This window comes from Populus nigra, chromosome 17, assembly GCF_951802175.1.
Source record: "Populus nigra chromosome 17, ddPopNigr1.1, whole genome shotgun sequence".
Lineage (NCBI taxonomy): Eukaryota > Viridiplantae > Streptophyta > Magnoliopsida > Malpighiales > Salicaceae > Populus > Populus nigra.
In genome coordinates this window covers 6,891,876-6,910,771 of record NC_084868.1, presented here as the reverse complement: position 1 = coordinate 6,910,771, position 18,896 = coordinate 6,891,876, and the positions used below count along the sequence as shown (strand labels likewise).

Here is an 18,896-nt window from a genome sequence, read left to right as displayed (position 1 = left end):
AAGTGGCCGCACACAGTTTCAGGCCAACTAGGGTTAAATGCTCTAACCGCTAGCTCCGGCTGGAGTTAGCTACAAAATACAAGCTTTTACCCTATGCTACTGTTCTGAGAGAGACGCCGCTATTTTGAATATTGGGGCCAGTGGATCGTTGTAACAAGAGACAAACCACATTTATTTATTTATTTATTTATTTATTTTCTTTTTGGCAGACTTTAATAAATCCTCTTGCATCACGGGTGGACATATTATTTGTTTAAAAAAGTTATAATTTTTAAAAACTATTATTTTTCTATGATTATTTCATTTAACCTTTTTTTTTTTTTTGCAAGTGTTGACTCTTTTGCTAAGCTGGAGCTTTTTTGTCATAAATAAACAGAGGATTCTTCTGGATTTTGTCACCGTAATGACGTTTTTTTTTCGTTTTTCCCTCCTGTTATCATCAGCCAATTAATGGGTCAGTCAGTAAGTCATCTTTACCGCAAAAAAGTAAAACCAAAATGTTTGGTTGTTTGCCAGTTTTTACCAAGAGCCTTCTCAACCGGTTCAGGCAACCTTCACACGTCCACTACGATGGGGACCGGTGAGCCGGGAGTTAAGCGGTTTCCGTCCTTGCTAACTTCTTCTTTATTTCCCTAGAATATCACTTTCAGTAGAATACCGATTAGGGATTGAAAAGGGTGGGATCCATTGTTTTTTTTTTGGTGTACCAGCCTCTCTTTTTTGGTATACTCGCACTAATCGTCTTGGTAAATTGTCACCTACTGCAACCTCGTTCCCTTTTCTCTTTTCTTTTTTTCTTTTGAATCATGACTAATATCCACGTAAATCACATATTAAAAAAAAATAAAGTCCAAAAAATAATAAAACTCTCTCACTCCATCATTATCTATAAAATAAAATCTCTACATAAAACCATTATTAAATTTTAAAATTCATATACATCGCGCGAGTACGCGAGATGTTGGGCTCAAAAAATCATTACTTAATTATCTGATTCAAGGTTATTAAGAGACTCGGATAAACTAGTCTTATATAAAATTCTAAGATATGGAACTGATTGTGATTAGAGAAGATATTAGCATCCCTAATGTACCTTACCTAAGATAAACTGCATTGCGTGGTCTAGATATAGCTTAAATTCTTTTCAAAAATTTTGGAGATTTCGACAAAAAATAAATATTTTAATATCTAGCCAATATCTTATGGTGTAAGTGTACAACCCTGATATTAAATATAATTGTTGGAAAAATATGCGAAGGACCCACAAAATAAGTTTAAATTTATTTGGCAAAAAAACCATTTTCATTCAAAACAAAACTATCAAAATAAGCTTAAGGGTGTATTAACCAAACAACCCTTTAGACCAAAAACTTCTCAACAAAAAAGTAACCAACCAAACAAATGCTGGTACCTGATCCAAAAAAAAAAAAACCAATCATGTTGACTTGAAAACGCTAGTTCAACCTTGAACAGAACCAAAAACTATGGTTTGACTTCAAACTCATAGTTCGACCATAAACTGAACCAAAGACCACTGATTTGACCTGAAAAGACTTAAATCAGAAACAAAAATGAATTAGACTTAAAAATTTCTCAACAAAAAAGTAACCAACCAAACAAAGGCTAGGTACCTGACCAAAAAAAAAAAACCAATCATGTTGACTTGAAAATACTAGTTTAACCTTGAATCGAACCAAAAACCATGGTTTGACCTCAAACCCTTAGTTCGACCATAAACTGAACCAAAGACCACTGGTTTGACCTGAAAAGACTTAAACCAGAAACAAAAAACACACAAACCAAAAAATTATTTGTCAAAACAAATCAAAACCCATAAAAAATAAAGAATACCAATGAACATTCAAACCAAACCTATCAACACAAATCTCAAGTCAGACAAGTTTTCAAGCAATCAAATGCAAAATTTTGTTAACAATCATGCACGGACAAAGAATCAAGCATTCATTCAGTTCGATTATCAAAGAATCAACATAATTTTTTCAAAATGGGTTTCGGTTCAAAACTAAAATTTTAGGATTAAAAACCTACATAAAACTTGTTATTGATGCATGAAGACCCTAGATTATCAATTAAACAAGTCATACAAACATGCAAAAACCAAAATTGAATCAAAACAAAACCTAAAACTAGTACCCAAGGCAATGTTTTTCGAATGAACATGAAGAACATTCAGCAACAAAAACCCAGAAATGCTTAAGTTGTTTCCATACCTATAAATGCCCATTTGAAGCTTTAAACTTTCAGGTTTTTACCTTAACAAACCACATTACCATATTCATATACATTTTTATTTAAAACAAACAATAAAAAACCACAAATAATGGAAAACATGCTTGAAATTCCTAAAACCAAAATGGCAACAGCTAACCAATGCATTAAATTTACATCCAAAACTAACTCTTTGACACAAAAACCAAGCTCAGGAACTAAAGATATGAACTAGCAACACAGAAATAGACATCAAACAACCATTGCCACTTTTGGAATATTAAAAACAACATCTAAATGTTTCATAAACATCTAGAAAATATTATGAACTAACTCAAAGCAACATCAAGAAGAAAAACTATATTTTCATGCATTAAACAACATCCAAGCTTAACACCATGTGATACCAAAACAAGCCTAAATTGTCATTAAACATTAAGAAACCATGAATGGGCAGGCCACATGGACTCCACCCTTGAGTTTTTACGTGGTTATTCCTTCTCCAAGCTTGCTAACTATAGGTTATTGTTTTTCCTTCTCTTTTACTTCCCTTTTTACCTTTCACTCTCTTTCTTTCCCAAGCTTGTTAAACCTTTTATGTTAGGCTATAAAACCTTCACAATAGGGTCTATTAATAAAGTATTTCCCCACATTTTTCTTTTCTTTTTTCTACCCCTTTTCCTTGTCTATTTTTCTGATTTTTCAAGGGGGTATTCATAGGGTTTTTCTATGTTTTTTGGTGGATTCAATCAAAAATTAATCAAAGCTCAACTCCTTAATTAAAATGAGAGGGTTCTAGACAAAAGTTAACAGCTAAAAGCTCTTGTACTAGGCTAATTTTACAATTGTGGTTTTGTTTTTTTATGGTTTTGCTAGACTTTGAGGGAAATGAGCCATTTTTTACCTTTTGATATTGAGAGGGAGGTTTTAAGGCCCTTAATACGAACCCTCTAAGAGACTTTCAAGTGTGAACACAATGAAAAACATTGGGTGGTTTTTGAAAAATAGGTGTCATAGTCAAGGCTGATTGGATTGACTACTTTCGAGGTTTCACTGGAGCAACACTGATGTAAACGTCATCAAAAACCACCTGAAGTTGGTAAAGGAGGTGCATACCTTTCGTTTGGATCCAACTTTTACAATTTAAAGGTTTATAACTTCACAATTATTTGTTCAAAGGTGTTAACTTAATCAGCCCAAAATTTAAAAATGCATGAAAAACTGATTAGGAACAAGATGTTGGATACGTCTTTTAGAAATTTTTGAATTTTTTGAGATTTTGATGAAAAACAGTTATTTTAATACAAGATCAACATCTTACAGTGTAAGTGTTCAACCCTGATATTAAATATAATTGTTGGAAAAATATGCAAGGGACCCACAAAGAATTTAAAATTAGTCTTTGAATTTTTTTAGAATTTTTAGGAATTATTTGGGATATGTTCGACAAAAAACCATTTTTATTCAAAGCAAAACTATCAAAATAGGCTTAAGGGTGTGTTTGCTAAATAACCCTTTAGCCCAAAAATTCCGCAACAAAAAAGTAACCAACCAAACAAACCCTAGGTACGTGAACAAAAAGAAAATCAATCGAGTTGACTTGAAAATACTGGTTCAACCCTGAATCGAACTAAAAACCATGATTTGACCTGAAACATTTGGTTCGACCATAAAACAAATCAAAGATATCTATGCATAAATATATACATAAAAGCAGCAGCAGCAACAACAACAACAACAACAAAAACTTTTGATTGAGCAATGAGATAATTCAACTTAAATCAGGTTGAATTTTTTATCTAATACAATGTAATCCTCATCAAAAGAGATAAAAACACAATCTAATCAAATTAAGTCATGTCAATTACTTGATAAATCCAATAAAATTATTATTTTTAATATTGTGTTTATGAAAAGGTTGATTTCTATTGCCAATAACTATGTTGTAGCTACCTAGAACGAAGTATGATTTAATGGAATATGAAAATGCATCATAAAAAAGAATTGCTTTATCGATGAGGTCATGATTAACCAAAATTGAAACATATAGTGGAAATTAAGCTTTTGGCATAAAAATTAACAAAAGAAAACTAAAAGAAGAGGTGAAATTACATTTGAATCATTGTGTACATAGATTGTCATCATTGTGGATTAGAATAGTCTTTCTTTGATTTTTTTTCTTGTGTCTTGGTTGGACTAGTTTTAGTTTGTTTGGTTATAGCTTAGATTCTGTCGTTGTTGCCTATGGAGATGGCTTTATGACTTGCCATTCTTTGTTCTTTTCTGCATATGGCAAGTCTAGCATATGGCTTTTCTTGGTTCTGTATTTTGGGTGGTTATTCAAGGTAGCTTAGTGGATGCTTTTTCGTTTCATTAGGTTAGGTTATGTGTTTCTCAACTTTTTGCTTTTTTTTTTTCACATTTGGTTTTTGTTCTTTGTTATTTCTATTGTCTTCATTACTAATTTAGAGTGGGATCCTGTCATTTGCGTTTTTGACTAATTTTTTTAGCTTTGTTTCATGTCTTTATTCTTATTTTTTCATGTGTTTTTTAATTGTACAATCGCTACTTCAATTCTTTGTTTGCTTCTATAAAGGTTGTGGGAGGCTTTTTCAAACATGTTTCACTCCATTCTCACTTGGTTCGTTTTCTTCCTTTCCATGATTGACTTGTTAGTGTTTGATTTTTTACCTCTTAGGATAACCTATTTTCGTGGTAGTTTTCCCTCCTATTTGCATGTTTGGTTTGCTTCGATTACGAGTCTTTATAGGTGTTTTTTATCTTCAAGTCATTTGTTGTGAGTAACTGCTTCTAGGACATTTTGTTAGTTTGACTAGTTTTTGTAAAAATTCGTTGTTTTTTTTATTCTATGTTTTGGGTGGTAATCAAAGTTTTTAGGATATATGGACTACGGTGATGGGTGCATTAAAAGAAAAAAGTTTATTATTTGGCTCAATTATAAAATTGATTTTTTTACTCAATCGGACCATCAGAGATTGAACGACCTATCTTTTTATGTTTAACATTTTCATTAACCTTGCAGAGTTTGAATTTGTGATTTAGATGAGGGTGCTTATTTTGTCTAAATGCTTTAATGGATCAAGAGAGTCATTTTATGATTGTTCTTTTCATTTTACTTGAGTTTGCATGGATTGATTAACGATTTATATGCATCTCTCCATTGCCAAAGCCATGCTGAATGCTTTAAACATAAAAATTCTATTTAAATAAAAAGGTGTATGTTTAGAAGACAATGTCATTTTGGTACATGGCTAAAATAGTATCCTTTTTTCATAAGCTTTGCAATTGTATCTTGTTTTTTTTTTCTTGGCTTTAGCCCAACTTTGGCCACTTTTTTCTCTCTCCCTCGCCGTCTAAAAATATCAAACAACACATCAAACCCCTCACTCGTCTTATCTATATGTGTACTACATTCTCAGCTAAAAAATATGTATTTTGACCATTTGAAATCACCACAAAACTGATGCAAAAAGGCAACACAAGAATGTTTGGTCAAAAGGGAAAAATCATGGTGAATGGTCAAGATTAACATAGAGGAACCAATGATCATGATTATTCCACTAAGAAAGGTTATCGAAGCTTCATCCTTGCCTATAAATAGAAAGGCAAAGCAAGAAATATAGGGAGCCAAACTAGAGAGAGAAAATGATAAGAGAGAGAAGACAAAGAGAATTTGAGCTAAGAGAAGTGAGGGTAGGTTGAGCTAAAAGGTAAGAGAGGTGAAAGAAGAAGAAGAAGATGATGAGAATAAAGAAAATGAGGAAAAAACCTGAAAAAGAGAAAAAGTAAAAAGTAAAAAGAGGGTTTTGTGTTGAAAGTAGAAGTGTTATGAGTAAGTGAGGGTAGGTTGAGTCAAAAGGTAAGAGAGGTGAAAGAAGAAGAAGAAGAGGAGAATGAAGAAAATGAGGAAAAAACTTGGAAAGGAGAAAAAGAAAAAAAAATGAGGATTTTTGGTTGAAAATAGAAGTAGCAGAGGGGGAAAAGAAGGAAAAGAGGGAAAAAACCGAAAAGAGAGAAAAATAAAATAGAGAGAGAAAATCACCCAAAAAAATATCATCATTGACACCACCATCTTTTCCACCATAAAAACTTCTCCCTTGTCTTGATTCAGCCCTAAGGTAAGTAAAATCCTTATTTTCTAGTAGGGTTTTTGCATTGTTTTTACTATTCACATATGAAAATGATGCACATTACATTATCCATGCATGATTACTATTCATCCATGCATTTTTATTTTATTTTATTTTATTTTTGTTCATTTTGCAATCATATTAGCTTCATTTTGTAAAACTTTGTTCTTGTCTTTTTACATATGCATATTTATGTAAAAATTCATCTTCAGAAATAGGTTACTATTCAACAATGCATTTTTATTTTATTTTATTTGCTTCGTGTTAATCTTATTTGCATTTTGTAAAACTATATTTTTGCCTTTTTATATATGTATATATGTGTAAATATTTATTTTTGAAAAAAAAACAAAAATAATATTGACTAGTTTTTTTCAAGTTAGTGTTATGTTTTTATTAAGTTTGAGTTTTAACAACTTTTCAAGTTAGTGTTATGTTTTTATTAAGTTTGAGTTTTAACAACTAGGTCGATGTGTCTTTTATTTTTTAGAAATCGACGTAGGCCTAATATAACATTTATAATCTCAAAACGAGTTTAATAATGAGTCAACACGTTTTTATCAAATTAACATCATATTTTGAAAACTTGAAGCCTAAAGTGATATTTTCAAACAAAAAACAAGGTGAATAATAACTTTGCAGTCTCCTCTCCTCAGAATAGCAATATGCATTGGACGAGTATAGTATTTTGTTCAATTTTTGTTAAAAATAATATTAAAGAATTTTGGACGAACATTCATCAATAGTAAATGTTTTGTGAATAAGCTCATAAAATAATTTAGAAAGTTGATGAAATGTATAAAATAAATTTTAGAAAAACATAAAACTAAGGTATTTTTTTCTCAAAAAAGGATGCAGTTAAAGTAATTTTTATCTTTTTTAAGTACAATAACTAACTACTTATCTAGATCTTTGAAATAAATGTATATTTTAGGATTTTTAGTTTTATTAAAAAAATAGATAATAATCTCATGCTTTATATTTTCTTTTAATATCTGGATTTTTTATTTTCATATTGAATGCGACAACTAATATAAAAAAAATTTAGAGCATCAATAATTTAAATTAAAATGTCATCTTTTATACGTTATTCTTCAGTACGCAACATCTACCTAAGTGAAAAGAGAGAAGAATATACCCTCTCTTTTTTTCTTTTTTCTTTTTTTAATTTTCGAAGTAGTTTAAGCTCATTCATGGAGTAGATTTTACAAGAGAAATGATTTGCATTAGTTTTCAAATTCAATGAGGACCGTGAAGAGCATTTCCCATGTTCAGAGTTCAGACAAGATTTTTCTATGTTTATTTTTCATTAATTTAATGCTATATATAAAGTAGGGTCAAGCTGAAAATAGTTTCCGATGACATAGGCCCCAGCCCTTTATTAGAGAAATAGGATGGAAGTAAAGAGTGGTTGAAGGACAAAGAACACAACCAAACGTGACACTGAACCCCCACCGGAAAACCGTAGCATCATCAATTATATCCAAAGCGGCCCTCGTCTAATGGAGGCGCCCGTCATAATTTTCTTATGAGGTATAACTATAAAATAGTACAAAAAAAATAATTTTTATCTTATTTAAGAATGTTCTAGTAAAAAAATATTTTTTCACTTAAAACAATAAGATAAGTTTGTCAAATTCTTTATACAATAGTTAACTTAGATTCATCCGGGTTAATATATATATAAAAATTATTATTATAGTTTTAAAACATGACTACGACGTCGATCCAGGAAAGGACCTAGGTCACGGATCAGGTTGAACATTGACCCAGGTCAACGTGATAATAAAAATAATTATCATCATAATTTTAAAATCTGACTCGAAAGTCGACCTGGAGCTAGTCATAGGTCGGGTTAACCATTGACCTGGTTCAATGTAAGGATAAAAATGAGTATTATCATAGTTTTAAAACTCAACTAGGATGTCGACTCTAAGCAAGACCTTGGTTACGGGTCGGGTTAACCATTGACTCATCTCAACGTAAGAATAAAAATGATTATTATCATAGTTTTAAAATCCAACTAGAGAGCTAACTTGAGGCAAGACCCGGGTCACAAGTCTGGTTGTTCATTAAAAAAAAAATTATTATCATAGTTTTAAAACTCTATTTAGGGGTTGACTCGGAGCAAAACTCGAGTCATGAGTTATGGATGTCAACTCGGGTTTAACAAAATAATAATAAAAAAATAGTCAATGAATTTTTTACTTGTATTTCATATCGAATTGATCCAAGTTTTTGACCAGGTCACATTGGATAAATCATTGATCTATTTTTTTTAAACCCGAATCAATTTAAATCCCGAATCAATTTAAATCCGAAATCAATTGAGTCAAAATAAAATAAATGATCGTACCCACCACCATCAACATGGAGAGTTACAAAATAACGATCAGCCACTTGTTTATTCTAAGCTTTTTAATAATATCCAATTTTGTTCTATCCCTTTCAGGTGTAGTACTATCCATATTAATATAGTTTTAAGATATACTTAACATCAATTCCCACCCTACTTTACTTGACCATGTTCACCTGCGAATGTGACGATAGCTGGTAATTGGTTGAGAACGTATTTTATGTTTTTCTTACCAATATGAAATTAATTTCTTTTTATTGATCTAGCAAGCAAGCAAGAACGTGACGCTCGAAGAAAATAAAACAGCATTCTCCATCTCGTAACCTAAGATATTTAACCATCATTTTTATTTTAACCAATGGTCTCTGTCGACGAGTATAGTTTAGCAGGTTTGATTTGATCTGGTTTGTTTTATATCCCTTTCATGTAGAATTTCAAACATTTATCCAATATGAGGTGATAATATAAAACAGTAACTCTACGGTAGCCACCTTAATCAATTCTTAGAAAAACATATCCAAGTACATATTTGATTTTATTAAAATACATGACTCCGTGCAATCTTACAAAAAAAATAAACAATCATATGATTTTTTCATTGAATTTTATAGATAGTAACTTGATTTATTTATGAAATCACGTAAAGATTCATACTTTACACGAACGTGAATTTGGACGTGTATTGCGGAGTGAAATTTAAAGAGTATTTTTGATTTTTTTAAAAATTATTATTAAAACCTCTTATGAAATATTTGAAAATATAGCAAGGATGATTATTTTTTTTTAACGGAAGAACTCACAACTCTTACTAAATTTATTGAGGATGGATCTATGGGGTACCAAAATTTATCCATGTTCTCAATTTTAAGTTTCAACAACAGTCCAGAGTGATGAACAATGTGGGCGGGCGTTCAAATCCAAATGGTCATATTATACCCACCAACGCAACCACTGTACAAGGGAGGAGCAAAAGTCTGCTTTAATGGCGCTGCAAAAGAGGCGATGAAAAAGAGACAGAAAATCCTTTTGATCAACTCTCACTCTCTCCCTGTCTTTATCGTCTCTCTTATATTTTGGATAAAGGACTCACTTCTGCGGCTGGCGGTGGCGGGCATACCTATCAGAGACCTTAAACAAAAGTTAGGCGAAGGATAGAAGCAACATTGCTTCCAGATTATTCATTGAGCGTCATAAAAAGAAAAAAAAAATCATGTCTTCCAGTAATTTGATCAGATCCACAAACAGAAACTCGGCAAGCACGAATGGGAAAGACTTTTGACTTGTACCAAGATGCTTTGCTGATCTGCCCAGGCACCTTGAACACTTTTTGGTGGTTTTTTGATGCCCAAAAATTTTATAATTTTTACAAAACTTGCCAGCAATGGTGGCAGCAATGACGGTAAAGAAGAAGATCAATTTTGAACCAAAAAAGCATTTAAAGATGTTTAAGAGCAAAATAAAAAGATTTAATGGACTTTTCAGAAAGATTGTGAGAGGCGACTGTCGTTTTTAAATTAAAAAAAAAATCATTTATTTTGTATGTTTTTTTATATAAATCGCGTTTAAATTTTAATTAATATTATATTTTGAAAACACAATATTATAAGTTGTCCTGCTTCAGCATGACATCTCACTTATTGTATTTTTTAATAATAATATTTACTAAATATCACATTTTTAAAATATAACTATATAAATTATGTTATTTTGTTAAATTTTTTTGAAATGAGACTACCCTGCTAAATTTTTATTTTTTCTGTGCTAATTTTTTTATATTAAAAAAACCCGGAATTAATCGGTGACAACATTAGAGTCCCCTTTTCTCAGACAGCTTCCGAATCTCTGTTTCTAAGTTTCTTCTCTCCTCTTTTTGTTTTTTTCCCAGCCAAAATGAGTCGCGTTGAAGAAAGATATTAAAATATTTAAAAAAATATTTAAAAAAATTGTATAGCATACAGGTTCATTTTTTTTTTAATTTGATTTTATAGTGATTAAATAAATATTCATAATTTTTTAATTTTTTAAATAAAAAATACTTTTTAAGCCAAACTTCCCTTTCTTGTTCATGTTTATTTTAACACTTTTTATTAGCAAGATATTTTTTAGTAAAAACTACAGGTAACGGAAAAAAATATTCATCAAAATTTCAAATAATTCTAATTAAAGATAAAAATATATCTCTTTAATAAAAAATCATTTTTCTTGTTCATGTTTTTCTTTTTTGTTTTGGTTAAAATATTTGTTTTTCAAAAACATTGTTTTTTTAAATAAAATTATATCATGATTTGAAAAGCATGTTTCAATTAAAAAAAATAAAGAACTCATGACACAACAATCTTTATGTGAAAGTATGAAAAAAAATAAAAGAATAATTAATTTGATAAAATTAATTAAGAACCAATGATTAAGAAATTAGAAAACAGATCTTTTATTATCATTATATATTCCTTAGCGAATGTTTTTTTTTAATTCTACATAACAAGAGTAGTTATTAATATTATAATTAAAAGCTCTAGTATTTGAAAACTACAACATAATGAGTTAAATATGAATTCTTTTAATGGTTTTACTGAAAAATATTCTTTAAAAACAAAGTTGAAGGAATATTTAAAAAATGTCAAGCATGTATAGCCCTTTAAGTACTAACCTGCATGCCTGAACTCAAATAAAAAATGTTTAAGTCACTGTTTGAAAATATAGTTGTATCTTATTTCTTTAAAAATTATTTTATTATATATTTTAGATTATTTTAATGTGCTGATTTAAAAAAAAATATTATTTTAATACATTTTAATACGAAAAACACTTTAAAAAGTAACTATAACCACATTTTCAAACAAACATTAAATATACATTATGTTTATTTTTAATGAATAAATAACATATTATTTATTTAATTTTGTTTTTTTAATTTAACAAATAACTTGTACGTCTAATGATAAAAAAAAATAGAATCTAAGTTTTGGTATCCAATTGTCAACATACTTTCACTTAAAAACATAGAACATAAAAAATCTTATTTTTAATCCTCAAAATACTTTTTAATTAGTTTAAAAGCTTAAAATTAAACTAAATAAAATAACTTTTTATATTACGATCAAATTTTTTAGCATAATTGAAGACCAAAATCATCTCAAACTCCCCTTCTTCAAGCAAAACACATTTTTTACATTTAAAATCGGCCTTTTTTGTGGCCGAATATAGTCAACCCTTAGCTTTCTCTCCCCTCCATTTTTTAAACACCTTCTTGGCTCCTTCATCATTTTACAAGTACTAACAAATAAGAAAAATCAAGTATATGAATAAAATTTAAACATCAAAAAGCTAAATAAAATATAAGTGTAGTTATTTTTTAAAGTAATTTTTACTTACAAAATATATTAAAAGAATATTTTTTTTATTTTTAAAAATTATTTTTAACATCAGCGTATCAAAATAATTTAAAAATATTAAAAAAAATATTAATTTAAAGCAAAGAAAAAAATAAAAAAAAATTAAAATTTTTTTAAAAAACACTTTTGAAACACATAAAGATCATAAATATGTTAAATCTAGGAATTAAAGTTTTTTTTTATATAGAAAAAAAACTCCATGGATTATTGTTTATTTTACTATTCAAATGAATAGTAAAATACTTGTGATATTTATTTTATATGATAATCTAATGATATGACTGCTTTAAATGTAATAGTTCGAAATGTGATATTTGTGTTAGTTTGAAAATGAAAATTTCTTATAATATATATTTTTTATGTTTAGTTTATGATTAAAAACTCAAGAGAAATTACATAAATTCACCATCTTAGTTTGAAAATTCACCATATTTAATTCTTAAAATATAAATATTGGACTTTTGTTTAAATATGATAAACCGAGCATCTATGTTAAAATAAATCTAGCTAAAAATTTAGATTTTTGGTAAAAGATAGCAATAGTTTTTTTATAAAAAAAAATAAGAATTTGACTTTATAAAATTATAATTATGAAGTAGATTAATATATTACTAAAGATGTTAGATATCATAGGGTCATTCTATCTAAAACAATTATGTTATTATTGGTGAGAATTAAATACACATCGATTTAATCAATATTAATGTAATGTAAGGATAATTAATTAAAAAATATATTTTTTATTTTAATACCAAAGAATTTTTATGAAAAGTTATTTTTTTCTTAGTTATTTTTATTTTTATTTAGTTTAGAAAAATATTTTTTTTTATAGAAATTATATTCTTCCTATTTAGGAATTGATTAAAAAAATGATTTTTCATTAATTTCATGTCTTTTCTTTCAAATTCATCTCCCTTTTATCTGTTTTTGATAAATAATAATATTACATTACTTGTAATAAAAATTACATCAATTACTGATGATACTGGAGTGTAACGGGGTTGAATCTAGGCTCCACCGTCAAACTTTTTTTTTCGCTAAGTTAGTTCAATCTGCACGAACAAGACCTAATCAAAGGTAAGAGTCCAATCTGCTCCTCCGGCAAGCTAGCCAGGAAGCAAAATAGAATAATAATATTTATTATTTGTGCATAAAAATCATTTTTTCTTCTTATATGTTTATGTTTTAGGGGTGTTTGATATCATAATAACGATTGTTGTTTAGAGTGTTTTTTTGCTAATAAATATATTAAAATAATATATATTTTTTAATTTTTAAAAATTATTTTTGACATTAACATATCAAAACAATTTTAAAACATAAAACTATAAATTTTAAATAAAAAAATAATTTTTTATAAAATATAGTTTTAACTAAATTTCTAAACACTATCTAATCTTGAGAACTTTTTATTCCTTACTTGCTCTACAAATATTATCTTAATGTCAAATCATTTACCATTATACTATTTCTGTATTTTATAATTAGCTGAAATCACTGGAAAAAAATTTTAATTAAATAGTATTGATATAAACTCCTATTTATTTGAATTATTAAGTATTTTAACTCATATAACTTCCACTTTTATTGAAGCAATTAAAAAAAAACAGTTAAAAAAATGCCCCAGATGTATTTTGACCGTATCCCTATCTGTATTCTCCAGTTATCCAAATTGAATTTTTTTTTGTCGCCACATCTCCTTATACGTACCCCATATAAATGTCGGATATATGGGAGGAAAATACTATTGAAAGAAAATATGACCTCTTTAATGGCACAACAAGAGTTCGCTGCAAAGGCCAAGTGGGAGATTAAAGAAATTATGTGATTGTTGGTAATTATTTAAAAATGAGGATAAATGAGCGGAAATTACTATTGAAAGAAAATATGACCGAATCCGTTCAAATATACAAATATTTTATTTATACATTTTAAAAAAATAATACAGAATCATTGTATCAATATACAAACATTTCATAATTCTTCAATATTTTTGATAAATGAATACAAATTCTCAACTTTTTATTGGAAAAAAAAACAAAAAAAGGAGAAGAAAACTTAAAAGAAGGTATATTTATTTAGAAGTTTACTGTTATTGTTTTTTTAAATTTTTTTTACTTTAAAATATATTAAAATAATATTTTTTTTAAAATTATTTTTTACATCAAGAAAATAATAAAAAATATAAATAAATAAATTAAAAAAAAAAAACAAAATTTTGAGTTTCAACCGCTTATCCCATACGTACACGCGGTCTACAGTAGCCGCGCGCTTTTGTCTCTCCTTTTCACTGTTTCTTGCTTTAGACTCGCTACTCCTCTCAAGAATGCCCAGTTGTTCCCTCAATATTCACTTCTTTCTACGTTGGTCTATCTCTTTTACCCTATCATCGTCTCTCCCTCTCTCATTCTTTTCAGTCCTGTAGTGAATATTGCTTTATATGTCTTTTCTCATACATGGTTTCAAGCCTGCCCACTGGTCTTGCTAGCTACTGCATTAATTGATACATGGCGTCCATGAAGTTGGGCTCAAAAACTGATGGCTTTCACCGTGATGGAAATACTTGGTAGGCATTTCTTTGTTCTTTCTTGGTTTGAGTTTTTAGCTGAAGAACGGAAAATATGATCAGATGGGATTTGATTCTACAGAAGTTGTGTTTATGTTGCTGTCGATAAAAAAAAAAACAAAAAATTTCTCTCTTATGATTTGAGTATAATTAAGATTGTGTTGCAGCTGGTTCTGCAATGATTTTAAAATTGTGTTTTTATCATTGGCATGCTTTGTGTTTGTACCTCCTTTTTCTCTGTTTTCCACAGCTTTAAGCACTTTAATTAGAAGTTAGAACTATGTACATAGCTTTTTAATTTAATTCAAGTGTGGAGGTTGTTCAAGATCTAGTGCCTCTCCTAAAAGAGAAAAATGTCGTTTGATGCCATGCACGGTGCACCGTGATAAAAGTTATTTGATGAACTGCTAGTGTAAAGATTTCAAACCGAAGGATCTAAATCTGTCCATAATCCGACCAGAAAAAAAGAGATTAGCTATTAGTTTCTTATTAGAATCACTCACTGTTCTATTACTAAAGAGCTCTGCTTTCGTACTCAAAACTTCTACTCTACTTTTATGGATTTTATATGTTGTTTTTATCTGCAGGTATTGCACAACTGGGCTTCCAAGTGATGTTACCATTGAGGTTGGGGAAATGACTTTCAATCTCCACAAGGTGCAGTAATTGTTTGTGTGTGCTTGACTGCATGCGGGCACACATTTTTGTTCATGTGCTCCACATATCATTTCTTGTTCTCTCTCCATTTAGCTTGAATTTTCTTCATTGATTCACACTTAATGTTCCTTTTCTTCTCTTCTGATTTCAAGACTAAATTGGAACTAAACTTCCCAATTTTCTACCTGCTACAGTTTCCATTGCTTTCAAGAAGTGGGCTTCTAGAGAAGCTTATTGAAGAGCTTTCTATTGAGGATGGATCTGTTTCTGTCTTGAAACTTAATGACATGCCTGCTGGTGCTAAAGCTTTTGAACTTATAGCCAGATTTTGCTATGGTATCAAAATAGAGATGACTTCTTTGAATGTGGTTAGCCTTAGATGTGCAGCAGAGTACCTTCGCATGACTGAAGATTATGGAGAAGGGAATCTCATTGTGCAAGCAGAGGCTTTCCTTGACGAAGTCTTTGGCAGTTGGACAGACTCCATAAAAGCTCTTGAAACTTGTGAAGAAATTCTGCCTTATGCAGAAGAAATTCACATTGTTCCAAGGTGCATCGATTCCTTAGCAATGAAAGCTTGTGCAGATCCAAACGTGTTTAATTTGCCTGTTGCGGGACAAACTGACGCCCAAAGCCAGAGAGACGTTATCTTATGGAATGGTATATCATCTTCTGCAAATAAACCACAACCCATCAGTGAAGACTGGTGGTTCCAAGATGTCTCATTCCTCAACTTACCTCTCTACAGAAGACTGATTTTAGCTGTTGAATCAAGAGGCATGAAACCCGAGACTATTTCTGCTTCCCTAATATATTATGCCAAGATATATCTCCCCTTGATGAGTAGACAATCAAGCTTTGACCATGCCAACAATGGCAATCCTTGGGCAACTGTTTCCATCCCTTCCGAGACAGATCAAAGGGTTCTCCTAGAAGAGATCGTGACATTATTACCTAAAAAAAAGGGAGTCACATCCCCCGAGTTTTTGATTATGCTGCTACGTACAGCTATGGTTTTGCATGCAAGTCCATCATGCAGAGAAAATTTGGAGAAAAAGGCGGGAGCCCAGTTAGACCAAGCAGTACTTGTAGATCTTCTCATTCCAAATATGGGTTATTCAGTGGAAACCCTTTATGATATAGATTGTGCTCAAAGAATGCTAGACCATTTTATGTCTCTAAACCAAGACGCAGCTTTATCAACCCCCCCCTGCATAGTTGAAGAAGGCCAGTTTCTGGGCGGGCCTGATACACTACAACCATTGACTATGGTTGCCAGTCTGGTGGATGGATTTCTTGCTGAGGTTGCGCCAGATGTAAATTTGAAGCCCTCAAAATTTGAGGCACTTGCAGCGACCATCCCAGATTATGCCAGGCCACTTGATGATGGAGTTTATCATGCTATTGATGTATACCTCAAGGTAATACAACTTTGAATGCGTGGCTTACCTCATATTTAAAGTCAACAGAAATCCTAAATGCCAATGCTGCACTTCTTATGTCTAGATTTCTTGTAAACACATTTTCAACACTTTACATCTTTTGATTTGAGATGGTTATGCTACCAGGGATCCTGCAACATGCTTGGGCTTTGAGTATGTTACTCATTTAACATGGAAAATGCCCCTTACAAGGGTCTGAAAGTGGAAGAGTTGCTTTTATGAGCATGTTTCCTACATGTTCCAGCACAGCGTACATGTTTTAGAAGTTTTAGTTTATTTGACTTGGAATGTTCAGTTTACCTGCTATGTCAAAGAAACTGGTTGCGTGATTATAGACAATCTGGAGTTTGATGAATTCAACTCTTATATTCATCTCTTGTAGACATGATTATTGGAGCCCTTCTAACATAAAATTTAGTTGTCATGGTTTTGGCTCGTAGTTTTACTTGCAAACCAAAGTTCTTTTTATGGGAATATAACCTGATATGTTATTGAGTTCTAAATATCCAAAACAGTTGACATAATTTGTTATTTCTCTTCTTCTTCTTTTTTCTTTTTTTTTTCTTTTTGTTTTTCAAAAGTGCAGGCTCATCCTTGGCTTACAGATACAGAGAAGGAGCAGCTTTGCAGACTTATGAACTGCCAGAAGCTCTCACTGGAAGCCTGCACTCATGCAGCTCAGAATGAGAGGCTACCTCTTCGGGTAATTGTCCAAGTTCTTTTCTTCGAACAACTTCGGCTCCGTACATCAATTTCTGGATGGTTCTATGTCTCTGAGAATCTTGACAACTCACAAAATCCTTGTGGAAGCCTTGAACTTCCCAAAAATGATGGTTCTCATCAAATATACTCAAAAGGCCGAACTGTGGGCGTTGATGACGTGAAGGAGCGTGTTTCTGAGCTTGAAAGGGAATGTTTGACAATGAAACAAAATCTTCAAAAGATCCTAAAGACAAAGAGAAGCTGGAAGATATTTTCCAAGACATTCGGGTTTAGACGCAAACTACAGCCCTGCAATTCAAAAGAATCATGTGAACTGAAAGAGCCGGAAGCATCTGCAAATGGACTCCAGAATCATGAGAATGGTGGCTTGCCTCAGTAGATCTGTAGAATGGCACGCATAGTTGCAGTTCTGTAATAGAACAATCAAGTTTCTGTTTGATGAAATAATTGAGAGTCTGGATCAGTTTCTCATTCCCAGCAACTTGGCTTTCTGGTCCCATTCTTGGCTTTTGAACCATCATTTTATTCTTTTCAGCTTTTGTTCAATGCGAAATCATACTTTTTTTCGCCAGCCTAAAAGATTATTGTTTAGATATCTGATCTTCCTCATCTATTGTAACTTTAGATTTGTCATTTAGAAACATTTTAGGATTGGGTATTACTTTGTAACCTGCAGCCTATAATTAAAACTCTTTCATTTGCTTCTAAAATGTAAGATGCCCAGAAATAGAGTTTTTTTGGTTGTTGAATTATGTGTTTAATCAAGTATTCTTCCTATTAAATCCGTTCTTCATACTAAAGGAAGATAATAGCTTATGTAAAAATTATAATACCCATAAAACAATCCTTTTTTAAGTACATGCCGGGTATTTTATATGCTATATCGAGAGATAGCGCAATAAAAATACAAAAACATATTAAATCTTAAGAATAAATAGATTCCGCATAAAAAAATAGTATTATGTATTTATGTTGAGAATGGAAGAATTATGAACTCTACATCTAGATGATTCAGGGATATTTATATTTTTAAATCTCGTCCTCTTGCTTGAATAAGAAAACAGGAGAGTCATGTAACTCTAATAATATTAATGATAAATAAATATCTTTTATACATGTATTAATGCGAGATAAATATTGATTACACAAATATTAATAAAAAACAAATATTTCTGATATATTTATTAATGAGGTAGAAATATAAAAGTTTATAGAAGATTTTTATACATTTAATAATATTGATGAAGTATAAACTTTCTAAGTAAGTCTCTTGTATTATATGTAATAAATCAATGAATAGCCAACTCCTAAATGGGATAATGCTTAGAGTTCTTTGACACTTAGAATCTAGGCTAAAAAACTTGGGTTCAATTTAAAATC

At 30.3% G+C, this 18,896-nt stretch overlaps 1 protein-coding gene across 1 annotated transcript; it reads left to right on the top strand.

Moving 5' to 3' along the window:
* The first annotated feature begins 14,464 nt into the window (after positions 1 to 14,464).
* On the top strand, positions 14,465 to 18,111 carry LOC133677116 (BTB/POZ domain-containing protein At5g03250). Its single transcript, XM_062098948.1, has 4 exons — positions 14,465 to 14,694; positions 15,282 to 15,351; positions 15,546 to 16,772; positions 17,380 to 18,111. Exons 1-4 carry the CDS (start codon positions 14,636 to 14,638, stop codon positions 17,893 to 17,895), a joined length of 1,872 nt encoding a protein of 623 aa, XP_061954932.1. The 5' UTR covers positions 14,465 to 14,635; the 3' UTR covers positions 17,896 to 18,111.
* Positions 18,112 to 18,896: the final 785 nt, after the last annotated feature.